The sequence below is a fragment of the Panthera leo genome, chromosome B4 (genome assembly GCF_018350215.1).
Source record: "Panthera leo isolate Ple1 chromosome B4, P.leo_Ple1_pat1.1, whole genome shotgun sequence".
In the NCBI taxonomy this organism is placed as follows: Eukaryota; Metazoa; Chordata; class Mammalia; order Carnivora; family Felidae; genus Panthera; species Panthera leo.
This window is the reverse complement of record NC_056685.1, coordinates 103,753,113-103,769,081: the sequence shown is the minus strand read 5'-3', so window position 1 is coordinate 103,769,081 and position 15,969 is coordinate 103,753,113. Positions and strand designations below refer to the sequence as shown.

Here is a 15,969-nt window from a genome sequence, read left to right as displayed (position 1 = left end):
GAAATGGTGGAGTATTAGCTGACAGATAAAAATAAATTAAATAAACCTATCTATACAAAGAATTTTTAAGCTAAGCATTTATATTATACCCTTAATTCGATTTTTTAATTTAAAAATGCATGTTTGTATAGAATGTAATTTCTTTTGAGAATATAAAGTGAACACAGTTATTTTCTAGAGGTGGGTACCATGATACATGTACCCAGAGTTCCATTTGATACCAAATTAAATCAAATACTTAGAGTCTAAGTATTATTTTTGCTTTTGTCCTATATATCATAGTAATTAAATGTTAGTTATAATAATATACAGTATCCTCCTATTACCATCTCATTTTTTTGGCTAAGAAACTTGACTGCTATAAAACAATTCTAGTGTCCGGTTTTTCTACAGACTCTGGCATATGGAGATATGAACCACGAGTGGATTGGAAACGAATGGCTTCCCAGCCTGGGGTTACCTCAATACAGAAGTTATTTTATGGAATGCTTGGTAGATGCAAGAATGTTAGATCACCTAACAAAAAAAGATCTCCGTGTCCATTTAAAAATGGTGGATAGTTTCCATCGGTAGGTTTTTTTTCAAACAGTAATTAAAATGAAACAAATAATGTATACCTTACTACAACAAAAAGAGATGTCTAGGAAATAGAGAATGTGTGCTATTCAAGACATCTGTGTACATATACTTGGCAAAATATTTTCATGCAGCAAATTGCAGGGACTATCTAACGTAGAGCTGTGTACGTACTATGAGCCCAAAGTTTATGGAACTGCACATATACACAATTCTCATTCAACATAAATCTTTTTTTTCTTTAAGAAATTCCATGTTTGTGATTTGTATCTATATATGTTTTTATATTAGAAAATTATTTAATAAGAATTTTAAAATTAAGTCAGTTGCAACTCTATTAGTATATGTGGTTACCAATTATATAATTTAGATACATACTAGAAAAAATTTGAGAAGGAATTCTCTGAAGACAAATTCTTTTGTTCTCATAAGAAGCTTTTAATATATTTTTGCTTCTTTGTGTATTAATTCTCAGAAAAAAATACTGAATGGATTGTGAGACAGCTATAAGCACACAGATGAATAAAATGCAACCTCTCTTTTCAGGTAGTTTACCATCTAGGGCGGTAAAAAGAAGCTTGTTATAATATCATGTCATAAATGTCATGCTGATATCTTTGTAGGTTATGTGAAAAATTGTCAGCTGGATTATGATTCTTTTTTGTTTCAAGTTTTTATTTAAATTCCAGTTAGTTAACATACAGTGTAATATTAGTTTCAGGAGTAGAATGTAGTGATTCATCACTTACGTATAACACCCAGTGCTCATCACAAGTACCCTCCTTACTGTCCATCTCCCATATAGCCCATCCCTACCCAACTCCCTTCCAGCAATCTTCAGTTTGTTCTCTGTAGTTAAGAGTTTGTTTTATGGTTTCATATACAGATTATTATGATGGTAAATTAATACATATAAATCTAGGTTATTTGGCTTATAAAACCCTATTTGATTACATCCTATCCAACATTTAATTAGTGACTGAAATAAAAAAGTTATAAATATCAGATATGTTGATGACATAAAGATAGGATAAAGAGATAACAACCGGACCTCTTTGATTAAACTTATGGAGATGTTTTGAATCTTAACACAGTTGTTGATACTGTTGGGTTAAATTTAGTAGAGATAAATATGGTATAAATTTAAATACCATTAAAATGCTAGATGGGGAATCCATGATTTAAAAGTAGATCAAGTGAAAAAAGATACAATATATAGATGGCACTAAAATCTCAGTTTTGTTTAATGGATTCACAGGGCATATTTAGATTGTGGTTTTTGGCAGATACAATAAAAGTCTACCACGTGGTGAAATGACAACAAGAAACTATTAATTTATGGGCATTAAATTGTTACTGATTGGTAAAATCCCGGTGGAAAAGTTGAAAAAATTGAAGACATTTAGCTTGAATAAGGGTAGACTTTATATGTTTTCCCATGTTTTGATATTATTACATGCTAGAAGAATAATATTTGCTCTGTTGAACATGTACTTTTCTAGTTCAGATGTGTAGGTAGTAGGGTGAATGATTTCTGTCCAAAAGAGAGCTCTGTATAACTCTCATTTGCCATATAGTATACACATTGTTAGGTAGTGAGTTCCTTGTCACTGAACATTTAGGCCCTCAAATTTTGTGTGGTCGTATTAGATGTTTGAATACTAAAATCTTTGATGGCATATTTGTGCCTATTTTCCATTCTTCACTAGATTTACTTTTTTTAAATCTATGGGGTTATTTTAAGCTCATTTATTTATTTTGAGTTGGGGAGGAGAGGCAGAGAGAGAGGGAGAGAGAATCCCAAGCAGGCTCCACACTGTCAGCACAGAACCTCATGCAGGGCTCAAACTCAGGAACTGTGAAATCACTGTCTGAGCCAAAATCAAAAGTCAGATGCTTAACTGACTGAGCCACCCAGGCATCCCACTAGATTGACTTTTAATTGTTTTACATTATGGTAAAAATGATTATTACAATGGTCAAATTTTTTTAATGTGTATTTATTTTTGAGAGAGAGAGAAAGCACACAACGAATGCAAGTGGGAGAGGGGCAGAGAGAGGGAGACAGAGCTTGGAAGTTTCTCTGCATTGACAGTAGAGAGCCCAGTGTGGGGCTCCAGCTCAAACTGTGAGATCGTGAGTGAGTCAAAGTCGAACACTTAACCAACTGAGCCACTCCGACGCCCCAAGTTTTTTTCTTTTAATAAAAATTACTGAAACAGCCGGGTTCTTTTTGTTCTGGGAAATATACAAGCTTCATCTCTGCACCATGCCTAATTCAGACTTAAAGCAGGTAGTACTGACTACACAGTGCATCCCGCTGTCTTTATGGCCCAGTTTTTCATCTCACAGATGCTAAAGTAATAATAATATGTATCATCTTTCTGGTACCGTTTTATATTACCTATAAAAACTTGGCAGAAATTAGCCAAAAGCCATTGGTTTAACCTCAAGCTGCCTAATGTCTATGACTGTTATTACATTAGTATTTTCTGTTTTTCCACTGAATTAGTTTGCTGGGGCTACCATAACAAAATACCACAGACTGGGTAGCGTAAACCACAGAAATGTATTTTCTCACAGTTCTGGAATCTAGAGATCCAAGATGAAGGCGTCAGCACAATTGGTTTCTTCTTGGCTTGCAAATGACTGCCTTCTTGTTGCATCCTTAACATGGTGTTTCCTCTGTGTGTTCACCCCTGATTTCTCTGCATGTCCAACTTTCCTCTTCTTGTGAAAACACCCACCAGTGAGACTGGAATAATACCCACCCTATGGGCTTTATTTTAACTTAATTACCTTTTTAAAAACACTATCTTCAAATATGTTCACGTTTGAAATACTGGGGATTAAGGCTTGGACATTTGAATTTGGGGGAACATAATTCAGCCCATAACACTTGGAATTTTTTTCCAGTTTCCTCCGATTCTGAAATATTTTAACTCAACATTGTCCTTATTAAAATGAAAGGCTTAGAAATGTATACAGTGCTTCAGCATTACCTGGCCAGTGTGTATGTCTAAATTTGTGTGTATTTCTAAACCAGAAATCACTAATAAGCCTAGATAGTTTTCTTTTCCTATTGCACTCTGTCACATCCTTTATATCTAATATCACCATGTCTTCCCCTTTCTTCTCTCTGAACATCTCTAGTTTCTGGATTTGCTTCATATGTTCATGGCAGTTGTCCTTTTTCTGCCCTTTATTTTCACAGCATTGACCCCTTAATTGGTTGCCCTGTTCCTAGGTTTACCTATTTTCTCTCTCTCTGATTTTGCTACCAGGTTAGCCTTCTTAAACTGAAATGATCATTTTGGTCTAAGGAAGACTAACCTGATAGCAAATGTTATTATGATCATCTCTTTCCCTGTGAAACCATTCAGTGCTTCTCAATCACCTGCATGTGTTCCGCGCTTTCGCTGAATGCAAGCTTTCCTTGATGTTACCCCATTATGTTACCCCGTATATATGTCCCCATATTCCTCCTTACTTCCTATCATGGATTCCCAACACTGTACAGTATGTCTCACTATCACCACGCATTTAAAATTTCATTGGCAACCCTGTGTTCATGGTGCTCCATTTTCTTTATTGACTCTTTCTCTCCCACCTGATCGTTTAAGGACAGTCAGTTTTCTGTTCTTCCACGATATCCTTTCCACAGGGAGTTTCATGTCTGGTGACCTATTTCTTTCACATACTTCTGTATCACTGAGAGGTGGTGGCTATTCATTTTGGTATGTGGTTCTCTATCTTATTTTAACTTATTCATGTTTTTATATTATTTTTCTCAGCAGCTTAAGAAGAAAGTATTCATTTCTCATAAATTACGTCCTATTTTCATATTAGCGACTTTAATTTTTTTCCAAATGAGTGAAATGTTCATTTGTCAGCAAATAATGTCAAGACGGCCTGATGGAAGACAAAGACATATGGATGAACAACATAATCCATAATCATTTTAAGAAGGATGGTTTTCTTATTTTGAAATTAATATTTTTACTCTTCAGAAACACTGTGTGCTTAGAATAACTGCAGTTTATTTCCCTCCAGTACTAAAGGATTTAATTACAAACGTAATTTATTATTCTGTTGCCCTGAGAAGTAGTGCAAAATGTTAACTATGCTTAATCAAAGAACATGCATTATCTGCTGAGTAAATTCAATTTGTTTTCTCTTCTTTTTTTAAAAAAAATAACAGAACAAGTTTACAATATGGAATTATGTGTTTAAAGAGGTTAAATTATGACAGAAAAGAACTAGAAAGAAGACGAGAAGCAAGCCAACATGAAATAAAGGGTAATATGTCTTTCTTTCATAGCAAATACCTTTTTGGGGGGAGAGGGGATAGCTTTCACTTTTATGAACCTAAAATGCTTTATATGTTAACAGTGGTCACTAAGTAGCATAAGTATTTGGCTGGAATAGTGTCATCATTATTTCTTTTTCATTACTTTTGTGATTGAAACATTGAAAGGGTATCATCACTTTATAAGGTGAATATCCCATCTAAGACATATTCTTGATTTTTTAAATTGACATTTATTCCTCTGAACCTATTAATTATACATTCTGTTTGTCCTAAAGATGCCTCCATGCAGATATTTTTGTCAAACTTTTAATAGAACATTCTCATATGATTCAGAGAAACATGGTATATAATTTATTTATAGTAGTTCATCTTTGGTGTGTATCATTTGAATTTTATTGCAGTGCTTAGAAATGTTATTTTTGTACAATAGTTACAGAGATATTATGTAGGGATTTTATATAGAAGTTACAATAGAGATTCCCACCTATAAATGAAACTAGTCCATTGATAATTTTAGCTATAATTATTAAGTCAAATAAATGGTTAGAAGCATCCCTAATTGCTGCAACTATTATGTGTACAAAAATGTTTGACTTGAATAAGAAAAGGCATTCCCTATTAAAGATTAGAACACCACCATATTAATAATTAATCCTCTAAATGTTGAGAAATACCTTAATATACAGAGGAAAGAATTGTTTAAAAGAACAACACGTTAGATCCTATACTTATTAGAGACCACATTACTTTTATTATTGTTGATGAAAGAAAATATAATTGTTGGGTATAAGTATCTATGGGTCTTTTTTGGTGAAAATCATCAGTCCACTTATGTCCATTTATATTTTTTAAAGGAAAAAATTCTCATTAAGGGAAACATAACCAAAAGTTTTTGTGGGAAATTTTGGATACAAGCAAAATAAACTATCAGTTGTATTACCATTTACTGTTACCAGGAGTTGACATGTGGAAGCATTTCATCAGATTGAATAGGGGTTTAAACATTAATTGTTTACAGTTAGCCATGAATCTCTGTTTTCATCTTCACTTCCTCTGGGGCCCAATTTAGATATGAAAATAGTATGTACCCCATGTTATGTTACCCTTCCCCTTAAGCTTAGCATTGTTTTATTCTTTAAGATTACCTTAGACTTCTATCATTTTCATTTGTGATAAACAATATCAGAAATTACTTTTATCTTTGGCAGTTTTTGGACAGCACATTAATTCTAGTACAATGGGCTTCAATGCACGCAAAGATGATTGGTTGATATATTTTTCTATATATGGTTCATTGGAGACTAGATAGACACACAATGGATTTCTTGTAACAGTTCATTTGACTCATTACTTAGGAGCAAGAAAGTGTTTTTCCATTATCAAAATTGAGTTGTTAGATTTCACTTTATTTTGGGGCCCAGGAAACTGCAAGTTGTTTTCAGTACATTGTCATTCAGTTGAACTGAAATTTGGGAACTAATTGATCACACAAAGACCCTTGAAGGAAGTCCATGCTTGACTTAACAAAAGATGTTTTAGTTTTAGCACACATATTTTACCCATGAGATACCACTTCCAGTTTTCTGTCTGAAGTGTTTTTTTTCCAAGTAGATTTTATTATGCTTGGTTTCACCACATAGAATGCTTCATATATAGATAGATATAAAAGAGAAGGAGGAATTACCCATTTGGCCCTACACCAAATATTATATTTGTATTTGGCAGTTGCTGGTTAGAGCACTGCCCTAAGAAAAGCTACTGTGATTCACTTGATTATACACAGACAGCTCCATATGATGGGTGGTTGTGAGTGAGATCATAAATAACCCCTGTTTCCCGTAACTGATCCAGTGACATTTACAGGAATAACTCTTAACTGTGACCAGGGGTCTCTGTTATTATCTGAAGTGTTAATTAACCTTGACCTTAATAAACAGCTTTCTGAAGTGAGGGGACCGAGTGAGTATCAACAATGTACTAACATTTCATTTGTTGCTAGGAAACAGTCAACACTGATCTCTAGCCATTTATTGTTTAGGTCAAGAGGATCCTTACAAAGCTTTAAAGTCAGGGCATAAATTTTGCTTGAAAACAGATTTATAGAAAGGGATCTGATTTACAAAATGAAAAAGAAAGGTACGTTGCTGTTCTGAAAAAGAAAAGCTTAGATTGGTGCCGTATTTACCTTCAATTATAACTCAGTTGAATTATTTTCTACATATTATTTTGTAAAAATATTTTGTAAATCTGAGGACTCTTAACTACAGGTGTGGCAATGACATTCTTAACGAAGATATATTTGCAGAAATATGATAACTACAAATGTCTTAGACTATCAAAATATAAACTCATCTCTAGAAAAGAGCAAACACTTCTTATTTGCAGATCCACTTAATGCAAGGAAAACTGGACAGTTTTGTTATTTTTTGAGGAAATTGTTGTCACATTTGTTTTTAAAAAAAAGTGTTGCACTTAGTGAAAGCAGTGGGAGAACTGATGCTGTCAGTTCCTGCCCAACTTTTGAAGTGCAAGTTTAGTATAACCAACAGTTGGAACTAATCAGTTGTTATCAACAGAAGTCGATTAATGTAACCAAAATATAATACTCACCAATTTATATCCCATTTTCTGAGATTTAACACTGCAATAGAACAAGCTAAAGAAAACTCAGAGGAAAGTATATACTTTAGGAATGACCCAGGGAGACCTACTGAATATATATATATAATATATATATTATAATATGATATATAATATAATACAGTATAATGTATAATATAGTATAATATATAAAATGTGTGTAATATAAAATATACTAAAGATCATTAAGGAAGTCTTGCATTGATGAAGAAAGGCGAAAAAGAGCAAAAGTCTGAGGGAGACATTAAACATCCTACTCCCTTAAGAAATTAATTCTGCTTTGACTGGAACAGGAAATAGTAATAAGACTGTAGGAAGAGGATATTGTGGGTCTTTCTTCACATATTCTTCATTAACTAAAAAAATATAAGGATTAGAAAAGATATATAGAAAATCCAAGTAATCTAATGATATGCCATATAATTCAAATTAATATGTGAATTTAGAAGGGTCTGTATATAAAAATTCAATATGGCTAAAAAGAAATGAGCTGTCTAACTGTGAAAGGCATGGAGCGACTTAGTGTGTACTACTAACTAAAAGAAAAGTACTATGTGATTATACTGTAAGAATCATACCACATGATTCCAATCTGTGGCATTCTGAATGAGGTAAAACTGTGGACACAGGAGAAAGATCAGTGGTTGCCTGCAGTTCGTGGAGAGGGAGAGATAAATAAATGATGCACAGGGGATTTTTAGGGCAACTATTTTTAGTAAAACTATTCTGTATGATACTGTAATGATGGATACATGTCATTATACATTTGCCCAAACCTGTAGAGTATACACCCACCGTGAACCCTAATGTTAACTATGGACTTTGTGTCAATGCAGGTTGTCTGTCATAACAAATGTAGCACTTGAGTGAGGGATTTTATAGTCAGGGAGGCTGTGCATCTATGGGGCAGGGGATATATGGGAACACTGTACTTCCTGCTCAATTTTGCTGTGAACTTAAGAATACTCTTTAAGTAGTGCCTGGGTGGCTCAGTCAGTAGAGCATCAATTGCACTCTTGATTTTGGCTCGGTTCATGATCTCACAATTCGTGAGATCGAGCCCCACATCAGGCTCTGTGGTGACAGCATGGAGTCTGCTTGGGATTCTCTCTCTCCCTCTCTTGCTGCCCTTCCCCTGCTCACGTATGTGCACATGTGCTCTCTCGTGCCCACGCGCTCTCTCTCAAAATAAATAAAACTTAAAAAAATACTCTTTAAAAATAAAGGCTATTTTACAGTTTTAATAGAAAAAGCAACTATATTTCCCAAAGTATTCTTTATACTTTTTCTGGAAAACAGCAGAAATGTATTGTCTCACAGTCCTGGAGGCTAGATTAAGGTGTTAGCAGGATTCATTTCTTCTAAGGGCTGTGAGGAAGAATCAGTTCCATGCCACTGCCTTACTTTCTGGTGGTTTTCTGTCAGTCTTGATGTTCCTTATCAAGGAACACATCACCCTGATCTCTGCCTTGCTCTTTGTGGTGTTTTCCTTGTGTGCATATCTTATTTCCAAATTTCCCATTTTTAGAAGGAAACCATCATATTGGATTGGGGCCCACCCTAAAAATCTCTTTTTAATACTTCAATAAGAACCATATCTCTAAGTAAGGTCACATTCTGAGGTACAGGAGATTAGGACTTAAACATATGAATTTTGAGAGGACACAATTCAACCCATAACAATAAGAAATTTACCATAATGGCTAAAAAAGGCAAATAAAACAATTGAGAAATACAGAGTATTGGTAAAAATGCAGATTTTTATACATTGCTACTGGGGCTTTAAATTGTGAGAATGGAATTTATTTAGCATATCTATGAATATTTAAAGCAGCACTATCCTTAATAACCCACGATGGAATCTAGCCAAATGTCCATCAACAGTAGAATGATGAATTGTGGTATAATTATACAATGGAATACTATATAACAATGAAAATAAGATACTTCCATTTCTATAGCAGGGATAAATCTCATATTGAGTGAAAGATGTAGACACAAAAGTGCATATTGTACAATTTTATTTATAAAAAGCTAAAAAATCAAAACTAAAAAGCAAAACTAATCTGCGGTGAGAATAGTTAGAATATTGGTTACTGTTGGTGTGAGGTCAGTGGCTGAGAATATGACATAAGGGGTCTCCATTGGGCTGAGTTATCACTATATTGCTTTAATATTAGGCACAAGAAAACCTAACTTGATTATAAATGAATGTATTAGAACAAATTAGTAATGTTTTTGAAAAACGTAAACAATATATACTCTCTCTGCTACTGCCAAAAAAACAAAAACAAAAACAACTACTACCTTGATTTTTACAGACTTTTATAATTTAAATGGGGGGAGAGGAACATGATAAATGGTTGAAGTTGAAGAATATATCCCAGAGTATTCTTTTTTTTTTTTTTTTTCTGGAAAAGCTATACATTTCTCTCAGAAAGAAAAAAAAATTAACAGGAAAACTTAAATTTTAGCATAAAATTAAATTCTGGGTTTTATTTCCCTTTTTACAGGATTAGAAAAAAAAAGTTATCATTTTTTTTCACATTTCCTTCTTAGTTCGTTAACATTCTTTCCTTTCTGTGGAACATTGTGGTCTTCTGTCTATTTTGCTGATTTTTATGTAGAATTCTGTCAACTCATAATGAGAACAATGGAAAAAATATAAATGATAGAATATACTATGACACTCCAGACCAAAAGTCTGAAAAAGGCACATAATGACATTTTTCTCTAAGGATTTTATTTTTAGAAAATAAAATTGCAAGTGTTTTATATCTCAATAAAATGCTACTTTCAACCTAAAAGGAAAAACAACTTGTGACTTGACCAAGTGCTTGATTTTTGCATCAGCATGTGATTGAAACATAATGAACTGACAAAATAGTGGGGTAAATCTAGGACTATGGAATCCCTGTTCTATCCTACTCTTCTGTTCTTTGATTTATTGCTTCAGGTTAAAAAAAAAAGGCTCTTCTAGTCTATATTCAGTATTTAATTAGTGGTTAAAAAACAATGAGGAAAAACCGTATTAGCTTCTCATTTTTCTGTCTTTACTAAAGAGCTATATATCAAGGCAGGAATAAGAAATGCTCCTGTCTGGTAATAAAAAAACATTAAGCTTGGGACAGATCCCTGGAGCTCCACAACCAAACAGGAAACACCGTGAGACACTGTATTCCATGTGCTGGAAGTGCTTTTCAGTGATAACAAACACGCTTCAAAAGACAACTTTTTTTCTAGGCTAAAAGTAGGACAGGTTAGCTCTGAGAATGAAATGCAACACAAGGGGGCCAGGTGCATTGGGGAGTGGATAAAGAAATCAGCATAAATGCTGACTTGGCCAGACACTTGTGGCTTATTTCAGCCGGTAGTTTTGTTTATTGTGCGAAATACTGCCGCCTAAAACGATGCACCTCTTTTCCTAGATGTGTTGGTGTGGAGCAACGATCGAGTGATTCGCTGGATACAAGCAATTGGACTTCGAGAATATGCAAATAATATTCTTGAGAGTGGTGTGCACGGCTCACTGATAGCCTTGGATGAGAACTTTGACTACAGCAGCCTAGCTTTGTTACTACAGATTCCAACACAGAACACCCAGGCAAGCCCCTTTCCGCTGTAGTTGCACTGTGCCCTAGTTTATAGAGCGATAAAGTACACTTGTAGGGAGGAAAAAAAAAAGTTGGCTGTGTATTCATGAGCCCTAATGAGAGTTAGCTCAGCTCAACCTTTGAAATATGGCACTGGGGCTTTAATTTGAAGCCACTGGATTTCTAGCCAAAACAAAATCATAAAATTAATCAGGAAAAGGGATTTAGAGGTTATGTAGTCCAGCCTTCCACCTGAATGCCAGATTTCCCAAAACAATATCCCTGGCAGATGGCTTTCAGTCTCTGTCTCTCTGAGAGGCGTTCATTTCTATTTACATGTCTGAATTAGACAGACATTTAACAATGAGTATGCCACTGGTTCCCCAACCTGGATAATTATTCAAATTGGCCGAGTTTCTTAAAAATTTAAAATAAAACCTACAAGCTACAGCACAGGCCTAAGAAATCAGATATCCAGAGATTGGGTATAGGAATCCAGTTTATCTAAAGTTTCCCCAAATGATGAGCATTTGCCAGGTTTGAGAACTATCTCTATAGACTTGACAAAAATTTGGCAGTCTAACTTCATTTTTCATTTTTTTTCATTTATTGCAAAGTTTATATAAAATATTCAGTTGGATTAAAGTAACGAAGTGCCCCTTGACCTCAGACATGTATGTGAAGCTGTCTCTCCACTGTCCACAGACTGACTATAAAGAAAATGGCCCTAGCTTGTATTTATAACTAAAACTTGCAATGGCTTTTAGACACGGAGGACTAAAATCTTAAGACGCTTTAAATAAAACAGGATTGTAATGTTTTCTCAGATGAATACAATCTCTATGATATTTAAAGTAAACTGTGACCTCAGTGATGGTAACTGTAGTTTGATGTCAACAGGCAAGGCAGATTCTTGAAAGGGAATACAATAACCTCCTGGCTCTGGGAACTGAACGGCGGCTGGATGAAGTAAGTCCTTATCTGTCATTCACAAGGGATCTAAGAGTACAAATAAAACAGCTTTCAAGGGATAGTGCTCAAAAATCAATCAGAAGCTTGTTCTCTGGATAGAATCTAGAATTTTCCCCAGTATTGTGCCTAATTATTAAATTTTATTAGTCATTTGGTTTTGGAAAAACCTTTATGAATTCATAAATATTATCATATCAGCAGTTAGAAACACCTAGAAGTAATTTAAAAACAGATTCTCATGAGTTGTGATGGCAAAATTATGATGAGTGACATTTTTTAAAAAAGCAGTGATAACATTAATCCTGATAAACTCAGCTTTTAAATAATTGTGTGCTGACTTCCTAAATATCAGTGTATCCTACAATAAATTTTAGGATATTACAATGAAAAGAAAACTTGCTTTCGGTAAATGGGAAGCTTTTCATTATTTTAGAAAGTGACATTGAGTTTTCCTTAAAAACATATGAGTAACATTTTAACAGTCATAGGATTTAAAAGTTACATGAACTGTAAGAATCCCAAACATAATATATGCATGTTTAAATTATTTGGAAAATAATAAACATATGAGTAGACTCCTGAGACAAAGGAATACAAGGAACATTAGCGAACTCTGTGCATTGATAGATGCTGTGGATTTTATTAGTCCTTCTGAGTTTTTTACAGGGTTTTTCTGGAAGAAGTAGAAAGAAAACCCGAGTATGAAATGGAAAATGCAGAGAGGCATAATTCTGTGTTGCAAAATGCAGGCGTTTCTTGACTAGAAAGAAAAGCTGATTAAAATAATTTTGTGAATGAACCCAGCAAATCCTAAAATGAGGCAATTATTTCACATTCAAATGAGCAAGGAAGATGATCTTGGATTTATAAAATCCAAGCTTTCCTTTGTAGAGGAGGTTATAGACAGATTAGCTCTAGTCTTAACCTCAGCTAACTTCCTATAAATCCATACTCCTGTCCAAGCAGAATAATGATTGATATTTTTAAAACAGTTAATACTTAACTGATTTTAATTTTATAAGTTGTTTGATAATCTTTTTAATCCTTATTCTTAATTGTTGAATCAAAAAGATAATCTACATAAGCCCTACATGCTTTTGAATGCAATTATTCTCCTTGTTTAAAAGTTGCAAAAGGAGGGGCACCCGGGCGGCTCAGTCGGTTGAGCATCTGATTTCAGCTCAGGTCATGATCTCATGGTTCATGGGGTCAAACCCCACGTTGGGCTCTGTGCTGACAGCTCAGAGCCTGGAGCCTGCTTGGAGTTCTGTATCTCCCTCTCTGTCTGCCCCTCCCCTTCCTGCTCTCTGTCTCTGTCTCTGTCTGTCTCTCTCAAAAATAAATAAACATTAAAAAAAAATTTAAGTTGCAAAAGGAATGTTAATAAAAATTATTGGGGTGCCTGGGTGGCTCAGTCGGTTGAGCGTCCGACTTCAGCTCAGGTCATGATCTCACCACTCGTGAGTTCAAGCCCCGCATCGGGCTCTGTGCTGACAGCTCACAGCCTGGAGCCTGCTTTGGATTCTGTGTCCTGCTCTCTCTCTGTGCCCCTCCCTTGCTCATGCGCGCTCTCTCTCTCTCTCTCTCTCTCAAGAATAAATAAAAACATTAAAAAAATTTTTTAATAAAATAAAATAATTAAAGAACCATCCTATTGCTACATTTTAAAATGTGGATTGACTCAAAGGAGCCAGGTAGAGACTCAAGCATATATGAGTTAGTGTTGCTTTCTGAAAGTAATAAAAAGCCAAAAGGTCTAAATGGTATGTGACTATCTGCCTTTAAAATATGCTGCATCTTGTTCTTATTTATTAAATAAAGAACACAGCACATGATTTTATCATTCCAACACTGTAGTCTCTTTTGTCCTAGTTTTTTGTTTGTTTTTTTTGTTTGTTTGTTTTTGTTTTTTGAGTGTGAGCAAAAGTAGCTAAACAACTTACCCAGAACCTGTGCTTGTTTCTGGGGCTGATTACATTCAGCCCCCACTGAAAGAATTTGAGAAGTGCTCCTGTGCTTCTACAGACTTTCACTTCAAGTTAGCGGGTATCCTTTATCCTTACCTCATGGAAACTTTTTCCTCTGATGTTGCTGATAGGTCCCATTAACTTTCTGAGGGAAGACAGTGTAAAAGAGCAAAAGAGATCATGATTTAAATCCTCCACTTGCTTATTTTTGAGTCCCTAACCCTTACATTGCAGGAGTTGTATATCCCTACACTGTAATATAGCGTTTTGTAGAACTGAAGAGTGTTTATGTTTATGCAACAACTCTTCCAAAATTCTGATTTCCAAGAAATCAGAGGCCACAACTGTGAACTTCTGCTTCTTTTCTCTATTTATAAACATTTGGAGGCCTAGGACAATGTAGAACCTGGCAGTGGAGAAAAGGAGTAGCAGACATCTCTTAAATTGTAAAATGGCTCCCTAATCTAAACAAAATTTAGATTTGGATGCTATGGATTCTAGTAGAACAATGGATATATATAATTTCATAGGTGATTTCATTTTTTCCAAATTGACTCTGAATGTCAACTAAATTAGCAGTCCATGATGAAGAATACCTTATAGTTTTACTTATTTAGAACAATGATAATTTGAGCTAAGTATTGACCTATTATTCTATATGCCAAAATGAAGTCACCTGAGCTAATAAAGGTAACCACACACACTGAGATTAACTTCAGGGAATAGATAACCATTCCCTACATGAGAAACATAGTGACATAAGAAGATAAGATCTACGTAGAATGATTAATATTTTCCTTAGAATTTGACATAAAGAGTAATTTGTGTTTAATAAAGAATAATACTTGCTAAACAGTAGATTACATATCACTCCTTGTGAATATAGAGAAAGTTCATTGTATCTAAGCAGATGCTTTGTGTATGCGCAGATAGGGAAGAGATTATATCATTATGATATAACAGAATCAGCAGCCAGAAATACATTTGTAAAACAGCAACCAGAATTATATTATGCTTTTAGTGGTGTCTAAAGAGCTAAAAGGATGGTTTCCAAGCTCCACAGGTTTTTCAATAAACCACAAGTTAATTCATTATCAGCTGAAATCTAACAAATGACAAATTTGGTTTCTTACACAAACTATAGGTTATTTATCTGATATGATCCAGGCTGTATCAAATATAGCTCTCCCATATGTCTCTTGTTTACTTAAAAGCAAAACTCATGAAATAGTTATTTAAGTTTGTGAGTCAAACACGGTTTGTGTAACACTTAGTGAACTAAATATATAATCTCATACTATAAAATCAGTTGGCATAAAGTGTGACAAAGAAGAGATAATATTGGGGTTTTACTTTAGGTTTTCAAAACGATTTACTTTTACAGATAGCAAACCTTAGATTTGGAGTCAGAGGAAAATTTTTATGAAAGCATTTCTGCTGCAAATCTCCTGTGTTATTGTTTTGGAATCAGTAGAACTCTCCAAATAAAACATAATATTCCATAGGTGTGCTTTACAGACAGACTGTAGATATCAGTGTTGCATGTTTCTAAGTGCACAGTTTTAAGGACCTGGACTAGTTTACTTGTTATTACATCCAATTATAATTCTGTACTGGCAGAGTGATGATAAGAATTTCAGGCGTGGGTCAACATGGAGAAGACAGTTTCCTCCCCGTGAAGTACACGGAATCAGCATGATGCCTGGGTCCTCAGAAACGTTACCAGCTGGATTTAGGTTAACCACAACATCTGGGCAGTCGAGGAAAATGACAACGGATGGTACAGTAGTTTTGCATTTCTGCTTATAAAGTAAAAAAAAAAAAAACAAAAAAAACAAAAAACATGTTACCTGTTTAGCAAATGCTAGTATCGTTCTCTGACTTTGCATAGCTTTCTGGAAATTCTTAA

General features: G+C 34.4%; 1 protein-coding gene across 3 annotated transcripts in view; it reads left to right on the top strand.

Annotated features, from left to right (window-relative positions):
* Window positions 1-15,969, top strand: part of PPFIA2 (PTPRF interacting protein alpha 2) — a 481,896-nt gene that overhangs the window by 458,925 nt on the left and 7,002 nt on the right. For all 3 annotated transcript variants that reach the window (XM_042947253.1, XM_042947254.1, XM_042947252.1), the window contains 5 exons: window positions 376-569; window positions 4,778-4,875; window positions 10,957-11,132; window positions 12,022-12,090; window positions 15,681-15,840. In XM_042947253.1, coding sequence (XP_042803187.1) covers window positions 376-569; window positions 4,778-4,875; window positions 10,957-11,132; window positions 12,022-12,090; window positions 15,681-15,840 — 697 coding nt within the window. The remainder of the gene's footprint in view (window positions 1-375; window positions 570-4,777; window positions 4,876-10,956; window positions 11,133-12,021; window positions 12,091-15,680; window positions 15,841-15,969) is intronic.